At 40.4% G+C, this 24,805-nt stretch overlaps 1 protein-coding gene across 1 annotated transcript in view; it reads left to right on the top strand.

Annotated features, from left to right (window-relative positions):
* Positions 1–24,805, top strand: part of FCHO2 (FCH and mu domain containing endocytic adaptor 2) — a 107,990-nt gene that overhangs the window by 79,930 nt on the left and 3,255 nt on the right. The window contains exons 16-23 of the mRNA XM_045285227.1: positions 3,653–3,756; positions 5,175–5,304; positions 10,294–10,405; positions 13,484–13,639; positions 14,010–14,142; positions 17,972–18,171; positions 18,809–18,873; positions 24,555–24,719. Coding sequence (XP_045141162.1) covers positions 3,653–3,756; positions 5,175–5,304; positions 10,294–10,405; positions 13,484–13,639; positions 14,010–14,142; positions 17,972–18,171; positions 18,809–18,873; positions 24,555–24,719 — 1,065 coding nt within the window. The remainder of the gene's footprint in view (positions 1–3,652; positions 3,757–5,174; positions 5,305–10,293; positions 10,406–13,483; positions 13,640–14,009; positions 14,143–17,971; positions 18,172–18,808; positions 18,874–24,554; positions 24,720–24,805) is intronic.

The following is a 24,805-nucleotide window of genomic DNA, read 5'->3' as shown; positions in this document are numbered from 1 at the left end:
TTTTTTAAAAAAATGTCAGATGGTGTTTTTTATTTAACATAATGAGCATTCTAAGTGGTAATTTTAAATAGTATTATTATCCTTTTATAAGCCATTCAAATCATTAATAGAAATATTTTAATCCATAACACAGAGCCTTTGATTATATAGAAGTTTCTTCATAATTCCATGCTTTCTTTCTTGCTGTTTTCTTTAGCACAGTCTCTTTTTCAAAAAACTTCTTTCTCCTCTTCTTGCTACCTGTCTAATGACTGTTTCGCCCATATCGCCTTCACTTCAGGTAAAAAAAAGATACATTTTCATTCAGTGTTCATATGATGTTTAGCAATTAGGAAATGTTAAAACATTTAAGTGTTTGCTGGTTTTTAAATTCACTTCAGCATGCATTTTTAAACCTCCCCGTATATTTTGAAAAATAATGTCATAAATTATTTTTGCCCTGCAAAAAATATGAAGTTGCAAAAAGACAATTATGTAGTCATTATTTTAATTATGTCTCCACATAAAGCAACTAATGATCAAACAGCATAACATTATTGATAGTGTCCTGTCTTAAAAGAGTGGCCCTGGGTGAAATTGTGAAATACAGATCTCGTGTCTTCACTGTGATGACAGCTGCTTTTGCCTTGCAGTACACCTTTCCCCATCACAACATCTGCTCCCGTTCCTATTGTCCAGTTGAGCAAAGTCCCAGATGTCAAGTCACTGCCTGCCTTCCCTGGCCTCTTTCATGTTCTTCATTCAGCAGTGACCCAGTTTCAGCCACACTGTTAGAATGAAGAAGTCTAAGTAAATGATTCCAACCAAATCTAATAACTGCCAGATGAAGGCAATGTTACACTTTTATAATAACTGATGTGTGAAGCTTCCCAGTGTTGCTACCTGTTCAAAGAGCATGTCAGAACCTGGCTGAGGAGTGAGGTGGTTGCGCTGCTGCCACCTAGCCTAGTATTTCTAAGTAATTGTTAACATATTGTCCTTTTTTGTTTTAACACAAAGGTCTCCTACAATATTACATTTTTTTCCTTCTTACCTTTTAATACAATTTACTAACCTTGTTACTTCTAGTTTCCGATTGTTTGCATCTTCAGCTATCCTTAAAGAACAGACTAGGAACGCCTCTTCCTCTCCCACTGGTGTGACGGAGTATACGGTAAAGGGAATCTTTCCTTGGAATCGGGTCAGATTCTGGGGTCTAGAAGCCACACTTTCCCCTAACCCTCTACGCCACGCTGCTGTCACAGCACCACCAGAGATCACAGATGAGTTTCTTTTTTGCTTACTGGTCACAAAAGTCACTGGATCTCTCTGTCTGGGGAGTTTGTTACAGTTATTCACTGCAGTGCAGCTCAGAAGGCATTCCAGAGATTGTGTTGGAACGCTGAAATACCTTCAGGTTGTCTGATGCTTTGGATTGGAGGTCTTCCAACAACTGCATCTCTGAGGAACAAAATGATCTTTGTCATAATAGTACATGTCCTGAAAAATGACTACTGAAGAAACTAATAATGCTGCTGATAATTCTTCTACAGCTTCATCATTGCTTCTGGATTCTAAATTAGCCTCTGTCTTTGATCACATACAGCAGCAGTTCTCAACCTGTGGGTTGCGACCCCTTTGGGGGTCAAACAACCCTTTCACAGGAGTCACCCAATTCACAACAGTAGCAAAATTACACTTATAAAGTAGCAACAAAAATAATTTTATAGTTGGGGGGGTCACCACAACATGAGGAACTGTATCAAAGGGTCGTGGCATTAGGAAGGTTGAGAACCACTGATATAAAGAATGGTATGGAAAACATGCCATGTCTGTTCTTAGGTAATGTCACAGGGCAGGTATTGATTAGCCCTGAATGCCTGTTTTTCTATTTCACAGATTACTTCCTATTTCCTTTAAAAAAAATTTTTTTTTAAAAAATATTTCTTGCACTATTGAATTTAAGTAACATTTCTTAGCCATCTCCATCACTAAAAATCAAAACACAATTAGGACACTTAGGAATGTTGTAGTCAATTCCTGCAGAGGCTTCAAGAAGCAGTGGCTAGTGGATATGCAGATTTAATAAAGGTTAATTCTGGTGTTTATAGGTACTATTGTTAGCTTGCCCTCAAAATGTTCTGCTTTGTTTGTAAGAGTTAAATACATGTAGCCCTTCTACCAGCCTGGGTTTGCACCCATCTAAATGTCATGATGGCTAGGCCACTTAGTCAAGGTCCAGGTGTAAGTGCCTCTGCTCTCCCAAGCTCTCTCGGGTTGAAATAACCAGAGAGTATAGGTCAGTGTGGGTGTAACTGATAGCGAACATGTCTCAGAGTGGGCCTGTCATAGCACAGGGAAGTCTTAGGGCTCTCAGGTTAGTGCTGGTTTCTTCCAGCTTCCAGCCTAAAGTATGAGTACTGCTTGAGAGAAGCAGGCCTGATTGGAAGAAGGCAGCAGCCCTAGGCTCTCAGCTGCTGTCAGTGTACCATTTTATTTTGGCTATCTGAATTGGGTGTGCATGTTGTATTTCTTCATGCAGTAGGCTTTCTAATCGACTCTCTCTCTGCATGTGTACTTTTATTCCCCTGTGATTAGCCAGTCCTTTAGTTCTCTTCCGGCCACCTCCAGGTGTCTTTCACACCTCCACTTCTCGATGGAAACACGCTTTACTGTTTGTTTCCCTATGTACACACCAAGACTCATTCATATTCTTTAACTTTGTCCATCTGCTGACTTACAGAACGTGCTGCATGTGTTTCTTTCCCTACAGGTTCTGTTACCTTCGCCAGCCTCTAAATGATAATAACTCCATGTTTGGGGATGGACCGAGCGGGGTTAGAAAGCCGTTCAGATTCATCTGTTTAATGATTTAGACTTCTTTCCCTTTACGTCTTGGCTTTGATTATGCAGATGTGTTTGTGACTTTTGATATTATAAACTTTATTTTCATTTGGTTATCCCTGCAATTGTAAGAATTAGTTTTAATTAGGTCTACATGTGGAGATTAGTATTCTTGGTATGTGAAATTGTGAAAACCCAAGTAACGCTGAAAAACAATGACGTCTATATTTTTACAGGATTTAGGAAAAGTTAGATTTTATTTTGAAGGCTTACCAAAAATTAATAAAATTTAGTTTGGGAAATAATAAACTAATACGTTTTTAAAAAATACTTTTGATAAATAAAAAATGTTACAACTTGGTTCATCTTTAAACTCTAATTAACATGTTTAATTAAGGTAGGCGTATTCAGCACTGTGTTACTATTCTGTTCTAAGTGCTTTGTCTTGCTATACTGTCTGTAACTTAGATGTATCATTGACAACAGACTAAAGACCTTAAGCCTTAAATTTATTTTTTCCAGTTGATTTACCAGATTTAATTTTTGTATATATAAATGATTGAAATAGGAATAGAATTTATATTAATGTTCATTAGTTTTGTTGAAAAGTTAACCCTTTCACCCCCAGGAATGTTATTTGCTAACTTAAAAAAAAAAAGTCTATTTGTAGGTAGACCCCCAGAATGTCAACAAATATGTATAATTACGTTTTTTTAAAACTTCTTGAAAAATCAACTTTGAATCTTTACTATTCCTCTACAATAGAATGTCTTTACCTAAGGATTGCTGTATACTAATGATTTTCTTCAAATGCTCTTTCCTCTACCAGCCAGGCCCACAACTCCTCTTTCGGTGGGCACCATTGTCCCACCACCAAGGCCGGCTTCCAGACCAAAGCTTTCTTCGGGCAGACTCAGTGGGATTAATGAAATAGTATGTATTCAGGTCTTTGGTTTCAGTGTTTAATTATATAACTATGTTGATTTAAGATGAACGCGATATTTTTCCATTTGCCCCTTTATCGTTAAATGCTTGAAATTTCCTCCTTGAATCTGCAAAGTACAGTAAAAGTTTCCCAACTAAAAACTCCCTCTTCACTTCCTAGTCCCTCTGCGATCCTACCTGTCGAATAGGATATTGTTTAGGAGAGAAGAGATTTGCTAAAATGATAGCAAACGTGTACTATCTTGGGGGGAGGGGCTGGGGGGGGGTAGATATTTGCCGAGAAAGTTGGTGTATTACAAAAATAGCATTCAGGACCCACTCACAATAAAGAAGCAATTTTCATATAATTCTGCTTAAGCCAAATAGTAAGGAATAAATGGTAGTTTATTCTTAGACCTTCGAAGGATACTGCCAGGAGGGTCCTGGAGGGAATCTGGCCAGTGTTAGGCTATACACAAGGAAAGTTGAGCTCACGTAAATGAGCCAAATTTTAAAATGTGTAAAACCCCTCACAGTGTTGCTAATGTAATGTGAACAATTAGGATTTTGGAACAACGTGTGCACCAAATAAAGATAAGTGATTTGGAGTTATATTTTTCTTGTTTGTTCGTAAACTTCTGAATGGGGTGAACCTTCTCAATGAGGAAACATTACAAAGAATCACAGTGGAAATTATAGACACAGGTATGAACACCAGAAGCAAAGAGCAGCCAATGTTAAGGAGAAAATATTTGCAGCTAATAAAGCATAGGACTGATTAGCATTCAAGGAATACAAGGATTTCATAGAACAAAATTAGGCAAAGTTCACATAGATAATTCTTAGATGAGGAAATGCAAATTATATTTTTATCTATCAAGTTAACGGAGTGTTTTAAGTGTTTTGCATCTTTCAGGTAAGGTTGCAGAGAAAATATGTTCTTGCGTATTTAGTATCAGATATTTATAGGCATAGTGAATAACCCTTCAGGAAGCAGTTAGTAGGTCCTTGTGTTGAAGAGCCTGGTGTTTGTCAGGTGCTGTCGAGTCGCTTCTGGCCTGTGGGGACTTGTGCACATCGGAGCGAAGCACTGCTGCTCCGGCGCTTGAGTCCGCTGCTGCCTTGCTGCCATTGTTTAATGCGCTAGAGGCGCATTGATTGTGATGTCCTGAAGTGTCTCATGCAAAGACCCTTTCACAACATTATTTAAGAACTACCTATTTCTCAATAATTCCTTGAAACTCATTGGGCCTATGCATCTTGGATTTTATGTCGTGTGTGTATGTGCGTGTGCGCGCGCGTGTGCGTGCGTTGTTAAACTCTTACTCAGTAAATTTGGTTTTGGTATATTAAAATTCAGTTTGAGAAGTTAAATCTTTTGGGGAGAGTTATTTGAACATTTTGATAAATAACTTTCTGTTTTTAAGCCCAGGCCATTCAGCCCACCTGTAACTTCTAACACCAGCCCACCTCCTGCTGCTCCATTAGCCCGGGCAGAAAGTTCTTCCTCCATCTCATCCGCTGCGTCCTTGAGTGCAGCCAATACTCCAACAGTAGGTAAGTGACTGTTACCAATTGTAGGTGACATTTGGGCCCCAAATAAGATCAGGGTGGTGGTGGTGGTGGTGGTGATGGTGATTTTAATGGACTAATGAGAAATTTAACAGAGTTTTTTTAAATCAGGAAAGAAATTCTCAAACTAGCCACATTTTCATTTTCTTATTAACAATCTATATTGTCAGGCCCCTCCCCCCAAAAAACAAACCCACTGCCGTCAAGTCAGTTCTGACTCATTGCCACCTCACAGGACAGAGAGAGCTGCCCCGAGGGTTTCCTAGACTTTCAGTTGTAGGAGCCAAGAAACTCATCTTTTTCCTGTGGAAGCGACTGGTGGATTCAGACTGTATACCCACTATGCCACCAGGGACCCTTTATCGTTTTGAGTAGGAAAGTGTTAATCATAGCACTGTTACGAAAGCATCAAGTTTACGAACATTGATCCGTAGAAATTATTGGAGACAAAATATAATGCAATTATTTTCTGCTGTGAACTGATAATTAACCTTCCTAAGGAAGTTTGTGTTTTAAAAACAGTTGACTTAATGAAAGAAAGGGGCTTTGTGCTTAAAATAATTTTTTCCCTTATAGGAATCTAAATAATACAGATTTAAAAAATAACTATTAAGGTATCACAATGTAAGCGTAAACCTCACCAAACAAATCCAGCATTTCATTGCATGTCATTTTTACTTAAGACTTTCTTGTTATTATCTTTACTTTTTCTACAAAATCTTCCTACCTTTTCTACTCATCGATAGGGTAATAAATCACAAGAACACGTAAAGCATGCACGTTTCTGAAACAACAGCCTCTCATCAAAAATTATTAAAACTCTTCCTCCTGTTTGTTCTCGGCAGTGACAGGGTTGTCCATAATAGTTCAGGGCACTGGTGTGTAGAGATTTGACACAGACTGAGTAGGCTTCCAGGTGTGGCCCCTGGACTTGCATCATCTCCATCACCTGAGAATTTACGAGAAATGCAGGCCTTTTAAATTTTAAACTATGGCGAGGGAATGAGCCAATCTATTTTAATAAGCTTCCAAGGTGACTCTAATGCATGCCAAATTTGAGAACTACACCAGTTAAGTTGATTGAATTATATATATTACTCTTTCAAAACTCAGAAGTGCTGATGTGTGTGCTCCTGTAAAGATGGCCTGAGTAGCACAGATGAGAGTGAAGCTGATTGTTTGCTCTCTAACAGCCCTTCTTATTTTTATATACCTTTGTGAACCCAGTGTTTTTCCTATTTTTAAGTTTATATAGGATGACTGTATTTAATAAGCTTTTTATTGTTTTAAAACTGCATTCTCAGTGTTTGTATACGCAGTTTGTTAGTGTTTGTTTTCACACAATCTGTGTTATACACATGGAAAATAGATGATCCTACCTGCTAGTAATCAGATAGGGCAAGTGGTCTGCTCAAACAAGGTAAGCTTTAGTTCTTTTCCATTATCACTAGATTATTTAGAGATTTTGTTTGTTAATGGAAACCTTAAATTACTTTTGATTGAGTTGGTATATATAAGAGGACCTCAAAAAGTACATGGAGAATTTCAATTTTCATGCCATTTTTCCTCAGATTTGCTCATAGTTTGAGCCAGTGCTAAATTAGGTGGCAGTGCTGGCACCAGCAGGCTGGGTGTGTGGGGGTTTTATACAAGAATTCTTTAAATGTACTAGAAAGTTCTCTTTTTTGTTACGATGCTTATTAAGCTTTTTGCTTAGATTGAAAATTTTTATTCTTGTTTCTTGAAAATGTTTTCTTCTGCAATATTTTGTTTTATTTAAATATGATAGAAGATGATAATTTGATTGGGACACTCTCTGAATCTGAAAAGCACCAGGAGACCTCACCAGGTATGGTATCGGAAGGAAATGTGTATGTTGACTAATGATCCTAAAGTCTCTCTGAAATATTTCGTGGCTTAACTTTTCCTTTTCCAGCAATATAGTGTCTCAGAAATCAAGAATAACTGGAAAGCTTAACTGTCCCACTTCTCTACTAATTATTTTCAGTGAATGTCCAGAAATATTTGGAATCAAATCTCTAATCATTTTTTTAAAATGTGTATTTTTGCATTTTCTCCCATCTTTCCGTTCTTCTTCTCTCAGTCTTAAGAAGTTCAACAAATCTTAACTCTTAAGCTGTGAGAACCCAAGAAAAGGGGATTAATGAGGAAAGGGAATCAGTTAAAAGAATAATAATAATAGTAGCTGAAATCCAAGGCACAGGTAGATGTAAGTGATATTTAAGAGGGCCTCTCTTTTAAACTCATGACCTGACAGGCACTTCATAAAAACACTCACTGATTTTTTTTTAATAGAAATGTGCCCCCATTCACACCTCTGTCTCAACTCTATAAGCTCTTTGTATTTTCAAAGCATGTAATTCTCTAAATATACAAGTTAGCTCAAATTAGAAGGAATATGAAGAATATTTTATTTCTACAAAAGTTTTATTTTGAATGAACCAATGTAGAATTTCTAGGAACATGCTTCCTATGTCAGTACATTTTGAAGAAGTATTCCTGAGCCAATTGATTGTAAGCAGAAACTTGAATTTAAAAATAGAAAATGATATGCCAGGATGTTAGATGGATTTTGAGTTTTCCTTGTACTTTCTAACACCTTTCTGTACTTGATAGCATTCCAGTAATGGGCATAACAAAATCTTGTAGAGGAACTACTTCAAGAATTTTGATATATATACAAATCATATAATTGAAAAAATAACTAGCTTTCTTTTCGGTTTCAAAGCAGTTGAATAATAACATATAATAATAATAACAATACTATATAACTTATATAACAATAACTTATTTGGGTAGGATATTTAAGCAAAAATATTAATTACATATAATTTGCTTTGCTAAAGAAAGATGATTGTAGCCTTCATTTTTCTCTGAAAATTTGCTTTCCTGAATTTCTGATGATGATGTGTTAGAATAATAATCAGGGGAAAATGTGACTGAACTACCGTGTATACTAGAGTATGAGCCAACCCGAATATCAGCCAAGGCACCTAATTTTACCACAAAACTGCATTAAAAATGTGCTGAAAAACTCAGCTTACACATGAGTGTATACAGTAATTAAGATTTCCATGGACTTTCCCCGTGTACAAGCACGTATTTGCATCATCTTAGTCGATGAATAAGGGGCCCTGGTGGCTTAGTGTATTACTCGTTGACCTGCTAACCACAAGGTCCGCAGTTGGTCAGCAGTTAAAAACCACCATCTTTCTGCGGGAGAAAGTTGTGGTTTTCTACTCCCCAAAAGAGCTACAGTCTCAGAAACCCACAGGGGTAGTTCTGTCTTGCGCTGTCAGGCCACTCTAAGTCAGAATCTACTTGATGGCGGTGAATTTGTTTTGTTTGTTGTCACTGAGTGTGCATAGCCGGTTTTTCCACTGTACACTTCTCACATCTCTGTTGGATCCATCTCTCACCGGATACAGAGTTGAATCTTTGCCAACAGTCACTCGCCCTTTCCCTCAGTGTAGGCTCTGCTCTGTGCAGAGTAATCCAACTAACTGAGACAGCCCACTGAGGTTTCTCTGACATGTTTCCAGTGTGTTTTTGTGCCTGCCAGTGAAAGCAGGGCTCCATGCCACAGTCTGGATCATCAACACTTGTGCAGCTTTGTGCTCACAGCCTTTCGTCATCCTGGCCCAGCCCTCCTCACCTGGGAAGCATCCTTCTGCTTGGTGGCTCAAAAAAGCACCCTTTTCTCCTTCTCATGCCTCTTAAGCAAAGTATACCTGGTGCATATTTGAGGTTAGAAAGTGATAGTTTTGTAACCTTAAAATAACTTCATAGTCTTGAGATCTTTATTTTCTCATGAATTTAAAGGTTTTTGGATGTTTGTTTTGGCGGGGCTTGTTTATTCCATTGGCCTTTAAGCAGTAGTTCTTGTCTCCAAGTATTTTAAACACTGAACTCTTTTTCCAGTTTTGAAGAATTTTCTAAATCAAATTTTCTTCAAAATCTAGAATAAAAATTTGCTTCTGAGTTGAGGTATATACCTTTTCTCGTTGGTCGCAAGATCTCAGCCATAGTTGAGAAGCAGAGGAAGAGGTGCTGATTTTTATCAGAATTAACACTTGCACCATCTCAAAAGTAGCTCAGACTTTCTCTGTAGGTCATCACACCTAAAAGAAAACATCTGATGACTGAGTATCGTGTAACATTCATGTAACAAAACCATATATGCAGATTTCTGAGATGCGTATTGACCTAAATCATGCATCATTTTCCCTGAAATAAGATGAATGCCGTGGTAGCTCAGGGAGAATTCTTGCCCACCTTGGCTGGAGCCTAGGCTAGGTGCTGTTCCTGGGGCCGTGCTTCTCACGCAGAGCCACCACCCCACTGCCAGTTGGAGGTTTGCTGGTGGCTGTAATACTGACCAGTTTCGTGGAGAGTCCACATGAAGGATAAAGACCTGGCAACCGGTCAGTCAGTGGAAACCTGTCACAACCAGTCCCCGCACCAGATGGAGCTGTGCGTGGGGCTGCTCTGTGTCAGTGGACACAACACCACAAACGCTAGACAAAGAGGGGGCTGAGAGCACGACAACAGTGTATCACTGTATTAGTACCTGGATAGAAATAGTTTAAATGCAAAGCTCCAGTTTACTTCACGGAGCTAAGTGGTTATTAGAACCTGGAAGAATTTAGTATTTGAGTGTGACTGATGCCCTATTTTATAATTTTAATTCCTCGACATTCCTTAACCCTCTGCTATTCCTTTAAAAATAAAAGTCAGTGTGACATGTTTTTCTGATTTCTTTGTCTTTTTTGGTCCTGTGTATCATGTTCCAGTTTGTTTTATGCTCTGTTTTTTAACCTCCAGATCTGCACTTTGGGCAGCATTGAAGCCAATAGTGGTGTCAATTGTGACAGCTAACATTGTGAATCTCCCTGTCTTGGTATTTAATGTGCCGTTCTGAGAACTTTAACAAGTGAACTGTTTGTATTGTAGGTGTATCACGAGGTCCCAGCCCTGTCAGCCTGGGAAATCAGGACACCCTACCCGTGGCCATCGCGCTGACAGAATCAGTGAACGCCTACTTTAAAGGAGCAGATCCCACCAAGTTAGTTTGAAAAATAAACACGTGCACCGTGTGTGTGTGTGTGTGTGTGTGTGTGTGTGTGTGTTGGAGGAGCATAGAGTTAAATGTTTGGTCAGGGTCTTCTATTATTTGTGTATTGACCTAGTTTCTGTTTTTGCTGTCTCATACGGTCTTAAGGGATTGTCTTTCTAATGAAAATATGTGCGACCAGTAGTAGTGATGCCTGTTCCCTAATTTATCTTCATTTTTGTCTGTCTTTAACGGGAATTGTATTTGTGTGAATAATCATCCCTGCTTTTCTTAATAGTATCTATTCTGCGTTAATCCCCTCGTCAAATACTTGAGTGCTTTCCTGTGTGTCAGCCTCTACATTAGGGGCTGGGATTAGTTTAGTGAACAAAACAAAGTTCTTTTCTCCTGAGTTTGCATTATAATGAGGGAATAAAGAAACACTACAAAAGGTTGGGAGTTTGAAACCACCAGCCGCTCTGTGGGATCAAGATGTAGCAGTTTGCTTCTGTAAAGGGGACCGCTTTGGAAGGCCCGTGGGGCTGTGAGTTGGGATCAGCTCTGTAGCAGTGAGTTGTTTTTGCTTCGGTTCTGGGATTATCAGTGTTGATAGATGCCTTGAAGAAAAGGAAAGCAGGGCAAGAGAAGAAAGAGTAACAATAGAAGGCCGCTAGTTCAGATCAAGTTAACCTCCGTAATGAGTTAACTTAGCAGCTGCTTAAAAGAGGTGGAGAGTCAGCAGAAACCAGCCTCCAACAACCGAAGGCCAGTAGGCACAATTGTCCGGCGATGATAAAAAGATTATAGTAAAATCATGAAAGATAGGAGAGAGAATAAAATAAAGGAGCCAGACACATTTTATGGTAGTATGCTCACCTCAGCTCCTCATGATGGACCATGTGGAACTGGGAGAAGAGAGAGCAAACCTTTACTATCTTGAGACATTTATAGGGAGCCATAGACATGCGTATTCAGTAGTCCCATATGTCACAAGGGGGGTGGTGTGTCAATAGTAGGGCCCCTAAGGTCACAGGTGAGGAAACCTGCACTGGGGGAGGGTACAAGAGGGTTGGGTATCATGGTGGGACGAGAGAGAGAGAGAGCGAGCGAGCGCTATCAGCCATGTGCTTGTAAGAGGTAACTTTAAGGTAGCACTTTTATGGAAGGGTGTAGTGAGGAATAATATTAATTATGAGAATGTGATGGGGACTTACCTCCATCTCACAAGGGCAAAGGCCTCCCTCCACTCCAGAAACCCAGCCTGCCAGACTTTTAAAGTATGAGAATAAAGGATTCATCGGTATACACTCTCTTTCTGTTCTCTGCTCCCCACAGTGGAGGAGCATGCAGTACAGATAACTGAGGGACGAGCATTTCAAAAGAGAAGCAGTGGTGTAAGGAATTCAACATAAAGCAGACTTGGCATATTCGAGAAGTAGCAAGGAGAGCTGTTTGTCACTGAGCAGGAGTCAGCAAGAGGGGAGGAGTAGAGGGTGAATCCAGAGAGGTACCAGCTTAAGTTGGTATTGCAAGCCTTGATAAACAGTTTCAAATTATTTTTGAGTCAAGTAGGAAGACAGTGGAGGGTTTAATTAGAACAGGGATGACTGGCTTAGGTTTATTTTTGTTTGTTTTTTTAATCATTTTATTAGGGGTTCATACAACTCTTTTTTAAACCTTTTTTTAGGGGCTCATACAACTGTTATCGCAATCCATACACACATCAATTGTGTAAAGCGCATTTGTACATCATTCTCAAAACATTTTCTCTCCACTTAAACCCCGGCATTAGGTCCTCATTTTTCCCCTCCCTCCCCGCTCCCCCCTTGCTTAGGTTTTTGAAGGCATACTCTGGCTGCTACCTGAAGAATAAACTAGAGGGCCTGCTGGTTACAGGGTTAACTGTAGAAACCTAGGTGAGAGGTGACAGTGGCTTGGATATGGGTATTGGTAGCAGAGATGGTGAGTAATGAGATTCTTAATACATTTTGAAAACAGTTGTCAAGTTTGAAATCCACGGGAACGAATAACTATGGAGTTCAGGAGCTGTGTCCAGGGTAGAGATAATTAATTATAGACCTTAGTTTGAATGTTGATAATGAAAATTGTGGGCCTTGGGGAGTTGTTAGAAGGAAGTTTGAGAACTAAACCCTTGGGTCCTCCAGGGATTAGAAGTCAGGAAGGTGAGAATGATACAGCAAAGGAGGTTGAAAGAGTCAGCAGCAGAGACATGAACAGGGACCCAATAAAGCAGTGTGTGAGAAACTTAAGTGAGCGCCGTATCGTGAAGAAAGGTGAAGCTGTATCCGTTGCTGCTGCCAAGGAGCGAAGAAACATTACCTGGGCAATATGGAAGACACTGGTGACTCTCCCCAGAGCAACATTTCCTGTAGTAGTTAGTGGACATGAAAAGCTCCTTGGAGGGAGTTCTACAGCAGAAGGGACTGCAAATACAGAAAACGCTTCTCCATATGCTTTGCTCTAAGTGAGGCAGAGAAACGAGCAGTGGCAGGAGTGAGGCGGTACAGTCGGGAGCATTTTACTGCTTTCGTGCTTGGGATTTGTGCTAGTAGTCGCTTTCATTTAGATGTACAAAAATAAAATACCCTCCAACATCAAGTTGATACTGACTCATAGGGCCTCTATGTAGGGGCTCTCAGGTTGTAAATCTTTAAGCGTAGTGTTTGCAGGGCCTGGGAGAGGCCACGAGAGCAAGCACGCCATCTCCCACCACCCATAGGCCCCGTGCTCTGTATGTCGGAAAACAGCGACCACTAGGCGTTGTTTCTAGGTCAGTGATGTCTTCAGGGGACCACCAGGGGGATGGTGGCCCCGGAAAAGTGAAGGAACACTGTCGTCTTTCCATTTGTATGAAGTGTTCACTCTCAGTAAAAGCTAATGCCGGAAGAGTCTATTATTTCATGTACAACCATTGTGTGTACTTAAAATAAGTCATCTAGTTATAATGAAAGCCATGCATATGCAGATAGAGTATTTTATGTATACATATTTTGTTGTTAAACCAATTATACTTTGAGTGGAGGGTCAGGCATCTTATTATGTAGTCACTTTTTGACATCCCGGTTTCAGGTGTATTGTGAAGATCACTGGTGACATCACAATCTCCTTCCCAAGCGGCATTATTAAAGTCTTCACCAGCAATCCGGCCCCGGCTGGGCTGTGCTTCAGGGTGAAAAACCTCAGCAGGCTTGAGCAGATTCTTCCGAATGCACAGCTTGTGTTCAGGTGGGTGTGCTTTCCATTATCGCAGTGTTTGCAGAGCAGTGCAGCTTCTCTTTAAAGAAACCGCTTCCCTCTTTGAAACAAGAATTGTCCGTTTGAAGACAATACCAGAAGTACTTATCATTAAGCAGCCGTTCTGTCTGTGTGTTTTCTTTGGTCTTCAGTTTGGTGGTGGTGGTGGTGGTGGTGGTGCAATCTTCCCCATCTTCTCTTTCACCAGGCAACCTTGTGCTGGGCACCAGGCTCTGTCCCCCTAATGTTCCTTCTTCACGTTGTTGGTTCATTTCTACTAGTCCTCCCAAAGTCACCACATTAATAAGTGGTTAAAAAAAAAAAGAAAGCAAAATAATGAAAACATTTCTTCTCTATACAGTGATCCATCACAGTGTGATTCCAACACAAAAGATTTTTGGATGAACATGCAAGCTGTTACTCTCTACCTCAAGAAGCTATCAGAGCAAAATCCAGCTGCTTCTTATTATAATGTAGATGTCCTAAAATATCAGGTGAGTTTCATGCCATTGTTAAAAACCCTAAATTAAAATATTAACGAATGCAGTATAAAAGATTATTAAATAAGATACCATGACTAACAGGGATAGGAAGTCAGTGGGGGCGTTGTCAGTTACTTGTTGGACTCCTAACAGAGGTTAAATGTTTGAAACCACCAGCCACCTACTCCTCAGGTGAAAGTGCGACTTTCTATTCCATTAAGAGTTACAGTCTTGGTAACCCACAGGGGACAGTTCTACCCTGTCCTACAGGTCTGTATGAATCAGAATTGACCCAGGAGCAGTGAATTTGGATTGTTTGTCTGTTCATAGAAATGGAAAGATATTTCTAAATTGGAAAACCTGTGTTAATAAACTAATGGACCCTTTGACCAGTTTTACAAAGTTCACCATCCATCTTTGCTTAAAATAATGAGTAAAGATAAATGCATGAATGCTTTCTTAGCAATATTGGTTAAAAGGAACCAAATTTATTTTTATTTATAGGTGGTATTGTATTCCTAGAAAATAGAATCAACTGAGTTATTTGATATAGTTGAATATAATAAGGTGATCAGCTTAAAATTAATACAAAAGAAAACAATGAAATAGAGAGATTAATGCAGAGAAATATTTACAATATGAAAAAAATAGGAAGAAACATAAAACCTTAACTGACTTGAATATAGTCAGTTAGAAAAGTTATTTTATTTGTTGAAAAGAAGAGTCAATGCTGTAAAAAGCTTTCCAAATTAACTTACAGATTTAGTGTGGCTTCAGTCAGAAACCCAGTAAAGATATGTGTTTGTTTGTTGATTTGGCTGTCATTTTTAAGATCTCTGGAATCATAAAGCTTGGAAGAGTAAGTCAGAAAATGCCTTAAAGAATAATTAGGTGGACTGTTTTCGCTGTAATGAGAATACCTTATTATAAACCAAACCTCTAGCCAAACCAAATCGATTCTGACTGATTAGTGGCCCCAGAGGACAGAGTAGAACTGCCCCACAAGATTTCGAAGGCTGTAATCTGTACTGAAGCAGTCTGCACAGGTTTCCCTCTCAAGGTAGCTGGTGAATCGGAACCACTGATCTTCTAGTTCGCAGCTGAGCACTTCAACACTGTACCTTCAGGATTCCTCCCCACTTAGTATGAGGTCGATATTTAATAATTTTGAAGTTGTCACAGCAGTAGATGGCCAAATGAATTTGAACAGATTAGAGTATCCAGAAACTGTTCTAAAAAGAAATTGAAAACATAAATGTATGGCAAAGTAGCATTTCGAGATAATGTGGAAAGGATTAATTGTTCAATACATTGTGTTGGGTTGGGTAGCAGGCTAGACATTTGGGAAAAAATTAAGCTGAATCCCTAACTCACACTTAAACAAAATAAAAGCCCATAGGCACAAATGACCTATTGGTAATAAATGAAACCCATAAAGGTACAGAAATACAGATGAATGTATGTGTATGGAAATGCCATCGAGTCAGTTCTGACTCAGAACCACCCTGTGTCAACAGAATGAAATGCTCATGGTCCTGCAGCAGCTTCATACTTGTTAGGCTTGAATCTGTTTCTGCAGCACTGTGTCAGTTCAGTTTATTGAGGGCCTCTCTCTTTTCCGCTGCCCCTTCTGTATGTCCCCAAGCATGATGTTCTTTCCCAGGGACTGGGCTCCCTGATAACATGTCTGAAGGAAATGAGATAAAGTCTCACCGTCATTTCTAAAGATCATTTGACCGTACTTCCTGCAGGGCACACTTGTTCTACGGGCAGTCCATGGTCCTTTCCATAGTCTTCCCCAGCACCCTAACTCAAAGCATCCCTCTTCGTCCACTTCCAGCTTTCACGTGCATCTGAAGCGGTTCAAACTACCATGGTTTAGGGCAGGTGCCTCTTGGCCCTCAAAGTGGCATCTTGGCTCTTTAATAGGTCTGTGCTGCAAATATGTGTACCACGTATAATTTAATCTGGACCTTTCTAAGCATACTACAAAACGCAGAAGCTATACAAGAAGAGATTGAGATATATGACACATATAAATAAATGTGTGTGTAGAAAATATTTGATTAAAGCCAACCCTGAACTGGAATCAGTGTTCAATCTGAGAGAAGAGTATTTGCAGAACATAAGATAGACCTTAGGACTTGCCCCGGAGAGCTCTTTAAGCAACAGATGGATAATATATGGAAAGAAGCTCCATGTCACTATTAGTCTAGAAGGCATATTAAGGCAGCAATGAGCTCTCAATTTTAGAGATTAACAAAAGTGAAATAAGGTTGCTCTATATAGAATTAAGAGGGATTTGACCACGGTTAATATGAGTACAAATTAGTAGAACTCTTGAAGATTATTATATTGTTAAACAGATGTAATCTTTCATTCATCAATTCCATTTCTCAAAATCTATTCTTGAGAAATCACACACGTGGGCAAAGATAAAGATACAAAAGATAATCCTTGCAGCATTGGTTAGAAACATGTACACCAGTAGAGGAGGAAACTGATTAATGTTACTGCAGACGTTGAAAAGAGGGAGGTGGAATCATGCTGGCATATGCCTGAAAACTCCTGAACCAGATAGATATACATACTCTTGTGAGCAGATAACGATGAGAATAGAATTGCCAGGGCATAGCATTTCTTTTGTATATACTTCTATATTGTTTGACTACTGCCTGCTTATTCTCCTGTGGTGCCATGCCTTGCATGTTGCTATGATAATAGACGCTGTAATGTAATAGACAGGCTTCAGCAGAGTTTTCAGGCGAGGAAGAAAGATCTAACAATCTAATTCTGACGAACCAACGAAAACCTTTGGGCCACAGCGAAGAAGAGAGTGACCCTCAATAAAATGAACAGCTTCATGTGCTTTGGACACGTCATCAGGAGGGGTTGGTTCCCAAGGAGAACATCCGGTTTGGTGAAGTAAAGGGCCAGGGAGGGTTAGCACAGAGCTGCAGTGATGACTGAGGCATGTGGGTCACTGTGAAGATGGCCGGGGACCAGGCAGCAGTTCATTCTTGTGCACATAAGGGAAACAAGCTGGAATTAACTTGGTGGCAATTAACAACAACATCATTTTTGGAATGTTTAATATGGAAGTTGTTTTAAGATGGATTATGTTGCTAGGAAATGGATACTTTAAAAAGTGCCGTGACTTAAATTGCATACTTACAGTTTATTCCAAGTATTCATTTGTTCATTCAGTCAACAAACATTAGTGCTTGCTAATTGCCGGGATTGTGGATGGGGAAACAGTGAATCTAATAAATAATTTTTATGTTTGAAAATACATGCTATAGAGAAAAGGCAGTGTGTAGAGTAAGGTAAGGAAGATCGAAAAATGAAAGTTGCAGTGTAAATTCAGGCAGAGTGGGTAGAATGGGTCTCATTAAAAAGGAGCCATTTGAGCAAAAGAGCTGAAAACTTTCACGGAATTGTGCTACCTAAGCCGGACCCTGTGTTCAAGTTAAGCGTTTGAAGCTAGAAGCATTCTAACATGCGAACTACATGGTGACTTTTTTTCTCTCACTGGTTTAAGATTCATAAAGAATCATAGAATTTTATGTTGAGTGTCGAGACATTCTCTCAACACTCAACTGTACATGTGTAGATATGTGTCACCATGTTGCTAGATCTCATGGTCTGCAGATGGCCCCAGAGGAAGGCTCATTTTTTAACAAGGCAGGTAGTCCCTGGTCCGCCCTTTGAGAGATTTTCTTACTCCTGGTAAAAGCCGGCATTACTTTAAGCTAGCGACTAGAGATAGGGAAGGATGCATGCCATTAAAGTAAAACAAAGCTCCGGATTTGGCTTTTCGGTGTGTCTCTCCTCCATGAAGGTGTCATCCAATGGTATTCAGTCTACTCCTCTGAATCTTGCAACATACTGGAAATGCAGTGCCAGCACCACGGACCTCAGAGTGGATTACAAGTACAACCCGGAAGCCATGGTGGCTCCCAGCGTGCTCTCCAACATGCAGGTGGTGGTGCCCGTGGACGGAGGAGTCACACACATGCAGTCCCTGCCCCCTGCAACATGGTAAATCATCCATCTTCTTCCAAAGTCTGCCAAACTGCTGCTGCAATCCGCCTTTTAGAGCCCAACTTCTGAGAGTTGTTTTCTAAGTGGGAAAACCTGTAGTGTGCTTACCCTTATCAGCCATTAGTATGAAAAATGCTGTTCCTTTCAATGTTAGCGCCAGTAACTTCCATCCAAAATAAACCTTTTCCCGTGGGCAGATTGCTAAGCTCTGTAAGCATTACACTGATCTCACAGGAGTCACATCTGGCTCAATAGTGTTCGTTACTCCAGTCCCTCAACTGCTTCTCTTGTGTCTTCTATTGCTAGTATAGATGCTAACGCTTCCTATCTGTCTGCTTCACTTTGTACGAATGGTTGGTTTTCCTTGTTAATGAAGGTACTGGGCCGCAGATAACACTTGCAGTTTTCTTTTCTCTGACCAATAGAAACGAGAACAATTATGTAATTTAGTAAATTTCCATTAATCGAAAAACCTGGTGCATTGTATTTATACTATACTGTAAATACATTTTTAAACAGAGTATCCAATTTAGCACTATAATAGTTCTGGTGAAATTTTATAAAACGAATATTGAATTTATGCATGTGTACATGATACTAGACATGTGATCCAAAGATATTTATTCTTATTTAGGAATGCAGAACAAATGAAAGCCCTTTGGAAATTGTCTGGTATTTCAGAAAAATCAGAAAATGGAGGTAAGTATATATGTGCTTTTTATTTACAGTGTGGGGCCACTGAAAATAAATTTTCAGGCACGTTTATTTGAAATTTCCTGTTGGAATTTCTTGCCTTCTGGTCAGTTCTGGCATTGGCCACTAGGTGGAACTTAATGCCTTAAATAAGAGTGAACCTGCCAGGATCCAGAACATATTTTTCCTTTTCCTCTCTAGATGGAATATGCTTTCTCTGTCAGAAAAATAAATTGCTTTCGTATAGCTTTGTCAGTGTTACGTAAGTGACTGTGTGCAAGCAGCATCAAAGGAAAGCACCTAATAGAGTGTGCTCAGTGTCTTTAGTCTCAGATTCTGTTGGTGGGGTTCTCCTCCCTCCCAGACGTCAGGTGAAAGCCTCCACGCCTTAACAAGAGTCTCTTTGCCTATGTTATTGTTCTAAGAGAGCCTCTCTCTCCTGGCCGAGTAATCCTATTAAAACAACTGTTGGCTGCTGTCAGTTCTGTGATGACCGTTTAAGGAGAAACACGTTCATTACTGTTTCCCACCACGTTTGCCCGTTTGTCTTCACAATGCACAGGGAAGTCTCTGCTAGAAGGTCAGTCCTTGTGTCTCCTCATCAATTCAACCTGTGGTTAGGGTTCAGTTCCCAAAACAAGCAAGCCTTAACAATAGATAGTTGCATTTGTTCTTAAGCAAATAAGAACTCCTCTGCCCGGTTTTGAATGCTTACTTAACAACCAATAACTTCTTGTGGACTAGCTTTTTGGCTTTTCAAGTTTTGCTCAGCCTTTTTAAACGTTTAAAGTACAATGTGATTGAAACATAAAACGCATCAGTATAGTCTTCATAAGTGTTTCAGTGCAATGGACCATGGGCGTGTGTGCTGTGTTGTCTGTAACATGCACTGCCATGCAGAAGCAGAGCCACACAGTGAAATATCTGGTCTACTGCGTAGGTTTTGCTACTGTTTTGGGTACTTAGAGGTTGCCTCTTAAGTTGACCAGCTGCACTGAATTTTACCAGCTGCATTACTCTCTTAGTTTTTAGGGGACTAACCTAGAAATGAAACAGAAATCTTACTTGAATTAAGGGCTTAAGAACACTTTGCAAGGAAGGAACGAAGAATTTTTTCCTCGGAAAAACACACTGTTTTAAATGCATCCACCTCTCACTTACCAACATGGCTAGGTTCCAAAGACCCACTCGTTATTTTAGAAATCGGCATTAAGTGAAAATGGAGAATGACATCTTTACATCACAGAGCTGAGGGTGACTAGATGATTACATAACCACTGGGCTACTATGAATCTACTAATAGCACAGCCAAGTGGACACATAACATTGACCATTGCAGCCTAGCACCTCTCTAGTCACTACTGCCAGATGTATATCATTAATGCACAGCATAGTCAGATTCTTTTACTTTTGTCCTCAATCCAAATGTCAGATCATTAGCCAGTCAATAAGTGAGTTGGTACACTTATCAAGAAAGGAATTTGTTCTAAAACGTGAGATAAAGATTTTTTCCCCAGCAGTTTTATTCGCAACTAATCTACATATCATATAAATTCAATAGTTCAATCATTCAGTTATTTCAAGGAGAATTGTACAATCACCCCCACATCTGTTTTAGAGTGCCCCCCTTGGTTAAACTGTCAAGATGATTTATGCAATTATAATCTGTTCTAGCATTTCCACCTGCCTCCCATCTTCATTAGTTACTCCCCAAAATCCCTTTCCTTCCCTATGTCCCCCACCCCACCCTGTACTCCCTGTAACCCCTTGTATCCATAATTACCACAATACACCCACCCACTCTCCCTGTGCTTCACAACTGGAAGACCTAACAGAACGCAGTAGGTAACAAAGTCATGTTAAGGTGGTAAGGGGAAAAACATAATGTATACAGACAAAAATACTAATAATGCATAAGAAGGAAAAGATCCCCAGTAATAATAAAGGGAAGGAAGACATTTCTGTCATGGAACCAGTAAGAGATACTTGCACCCAGAACAAATTTCGCTCGTGCCTGTAAGGTGGTCAACTAGCCGAGTGTCGAGTTCAGTCCAGCATAATCAAGTTACACTTGTCTCTGTCTGATAGGAAGGTTGACAGAACTCATGCCTGTGGCTGGAGTGGATCTGCAGTGACTCAGTCTGACCTGGTACTCTGCAGATGGTTTGGGCTCCTGCCGTACCCCTAGCCCTCCACAGATTGGGAGTTCATGATTTTAGCTCTGACGCTTTTCTCCTCACCATATTTGAGTTTTGTCGTTGTCATCTGTGGATCACACGTGCTGGTGTGCTTCTTCCATGTGGACTTAGTTGACTCCTCGCTTAGATGGATGGCTGTTTGTTTGAATGCAAGCCTTTAAGTTAAAACCCCAGACACTATTCTGATTGATAGCCGGGCACCGTGCAGATTTTCATAATCAGATATTTTCATCTATTATTCAGGTATTAGGGGATCTATAAGAGGAAATGGAAAAATATAATGAATGTGGTTATCATGTTGTATTAAGCTCTGGTGGTTTGATAAGTGTTTGACTGCTAACTGGAAGTTTAGCAGCTCACACCTGTTGTGTGTGAGCAAGATGCAGCAGTCTGATTCTGTAAAGAGTAATTATAATTGTGCACAAATAACACCCACCTTCTAAGTTTGTTGGCCAGCTGCTCCCTCATCTGGGAAATATTTTCATGAATGCTGCTTTGTCAATTTTTTAATGTAAAAATAAGTTGGCATAGCACCCACCCCCCTCAGGAAGAGGTAGCAATGTGCAAGGAGAATAGAAGGCACATGTGAGCTGCATGCGTACAAATATGGTACCACCAGGAAAGGAAAAGAGTACCACTGTGGCAACCCTATGGGGCAGTGCTCGCCTGTCTTGTAGGGGAGCTGAAGTGGAATCAGGCGACACTTTGTATCAGTTGAGCCTTTAAAAAGAAACATTCAAATTAGGTAAGTATATGATAGAAATGCTTCTGTCTGTGGCTCATGTGCCCAGGAGGGGACAGGACAAATTCTGAAGTTAAGGATTTCTAAGATGACTTACTCTGGGCCTGTGGTGGAACCATCACAGACGTGCATTGCAGATCAGAAATTATAAACACTTTTAGGAGGGCTTGGGCATTTGTTAAGAATTGGGCATAGAGGAATTACTGAAATCCAAACCAAGGCTGAACATGATAGTGGGACAGGAGGAAAGTAAAAGGAAATAGAGGAAAGAACTGGGAGCCAAAGGGCATTTATAGATATCTAAATACGGGCATGTACATATGTAAATATATTTATATTTGACGATGGGGAAATAGATCTATGTGCATATATTTATAGGTTTAGTACTAAGGTAGCAGATGAGCATTGGGCCTCCACTCAAGTACTCCCTCAACACAAGAACACTTTGTTCTATTAGCCTGGCATTCTGTGATGCTCACCTTCCCAACACAATCAGCGAAGATAAAACGGGTGCATAAGCAAAGCTTATGTGGTAAAGCTGATGGTGCCAGGCTTTCAAGGGATATAGCATCTGGGGTCTTAAAGGCTTGAAGACCATCTAGCTGAGAAATAACAAAGCCTACATGGAATAAGCATGCCAGCCTGTGTGATCTCAAAGTATCGATAGGATCAGGTATCAGGCATCGAGGAACTGAAAAATCATGCCATTATGAATAAGGGGGAGTGTGGAGTGGAGACCCAAAATCCATCTGTAGGCAACTGGACATCCCCTTACAGAAGGGTCGCAGGGAGGAGATGAGCCAGTCAGGGTGCAGTATAGCACCGATGAAAGATACAACTTTCCTCTAGTTCTTCAATGCTTTCTTCCCCCCACTATCAAGATCCCAATTCTACCTTATAAATCTGACTAAACCAGAGCATGTACACTGGTATAGATAAGAGCTGGAAACACAGGGAATCCAGGACAGATAAACCCCTCAGGACCAAAAATGAGAGTAGTGATACAAGGAAGGTAAGGGAAAGGTCGGGGGAGAACTGATCACTATGATCTACATATAATCCTCTCCCTGGGGGACAGACAACAGAAAAGTGAGTGAAGAGAGACATCGGGCAGTGTAAAACATGAAAAAATAATAATAGTAAATTTTCAAGGTTTCATAAGGGAGGGTGGGAGAGGGAGGGGGGAAAATGAGGAGCTGATACCAAGGGCTCAAGTAGAAAGAAAATGTTTTGAGAATGATGATGCCAACAAGTGTACAAATATGCTTGGTACGAATGGATGGATGGATTGTGACAAGAGTTGTATGAGCCCCCAATACAATGATTTAAAAAAGAATTGGGCAGCAGTTGGTCTCCGTTCCTGACCTACAGCACCAGACACCAGGGTGTAGGAAGGATCCGTGTTGGGGCACCATGTGGCTTTCTCTGTAGTCTTATACTAACTACTGTTCAGGGAGTCACTGCACATCACTTTACCCAGCAGTTCTAGCCACTTGGAGTCTTGGTTGTGTAGTGGTTACACATTGGGCGGCAATCCACAAGGTCTTTAGCTCTAAACCACCACCCGCTCCTCAGGAGAACGACAAGGCTTTCTACTCCCATAAACAGTTATAGTCTTAGAAACTCACAGCACGCGTTCTAGCCTGTCCTATAGGGACACTGAGCAGACATGGACTCGATGACAATACGTTTGGTTTGGTTTCTATCCACCTGCCTCACCCAGCCCAGTTCTGATCTGTCGGCTTTTACTGACTTTCCAGTGGACTCCCTGCCGTTCGTCCTTGTAACACTCAGCTGGCTGTTCTGGTTTTCCTTCTCGTGGTGTTTCTCCCCTCATGCAGTGCTCGTCTCTTGATGTGACACGTACAATTATCTAGAGCTTGGTGCTTGCGACCGCTCTAGTCTTACCTCTGCCCCTCTCCGTGCACAGGCACCAGTTCTCCAGCCTTTGGGGTTGGTTTTTCATGCAGGTAACCCATCTCAGCACCTCTAGTTACCTCTGACTATGACAGTATGATTACTATCACCATCTGTCCATTTGGGCAGAGACAGGTGTGTTTGTGTGCCCATAGCTCCAAGAGCCTCTTGGTGCCTTTTGTCCCATTCACTCATGGTTAATTAGTGACTTACTACTTCTGTAGAATGAAGCGTTGAATACAGGGGATGTCAGAAAGAAACCCCCTCAGAAAGGTTTTCTTTGGCAGGATGTTAGTACAGTTTTTTAAAGAAAAGTGACTAGAAAATGCTAATCTTAGCTGCTTTTCCTTCTTTGCCTCTCCCAACCACATGCTACAGGCCCCCTGCAAAATAATTTTCTTTTTCTTCTTTTATCCTACCTTGGTCTCTCTTGGGCTCCTGCACCCTTCTGAGCTCTCCTGGGTGACTTGCTGCTTTTGGCTCCCTTTCAGACACGAGGCTTCAAAAGCCATGGGAGATTCTGTCCTCATGCGTGTCTTCATGAACGTTTGAAGCCCTCTTGTATGTCCAGTGCACAAGCTTTTCAGGAGTAAACGTCTCTGAAGGTGTGTTTGAACCGGAGAGAAGCGTGAATTTAAGATGATTTGCTCACTGAAAACTAGTTCTAATTCACGGAATAAAACCTGACTGGAATGACTCATTTATTTCTCATGACTCATAGGTTTGGTGAATTTGATGTTGTTGAGCTAACATGAATGATGGTTTAATAATTTCATTTGGTATGAGATGTAATTTGCCTTTCTGTAAGTTCTTTATGCTTTTTCTTGTAGGTTCAGGATCCCTCAGAGCAAAATTTGACCTTTCAGAAGGACCCAGTAAACCAACCACACTGGCGGTGCAATTTGTCAGCGAGGGAAGTACCCTCTCAGGAGTTGATATTGAACTTGTAGGCACTGGCTATAGGCTTTCCTTACTAAAGAAGCGGTTTGCCACTGGTATGTTGGGAGATTTCTCTTTTTTATCTTTTTATTGTCATATAAGTCACATATCATACAATTTAATAGTTTAATCATATTAAGAA

This window comes from Echinops telfairi, unplaced genomic scaffold, assembly GCF_000313985.2.
Source record: "Echinops telfairi isolate 266 unplaced genomic scaffold, ASM31398v2 ScPeMD7_7469;HRSCAF=8507_1, whole genome shotgun sequence".
Lineage (NCBI taxonomy): Eukaryota > Metazoa > Chordata > Mammalia > Afrosoricida > Tenrecidae > Echinops > Echinops telfairi.
Note: the sequence above shows the minus strand (reverse complement) of the source record. Positions and strands in the feature narration are given on the sequence as shown.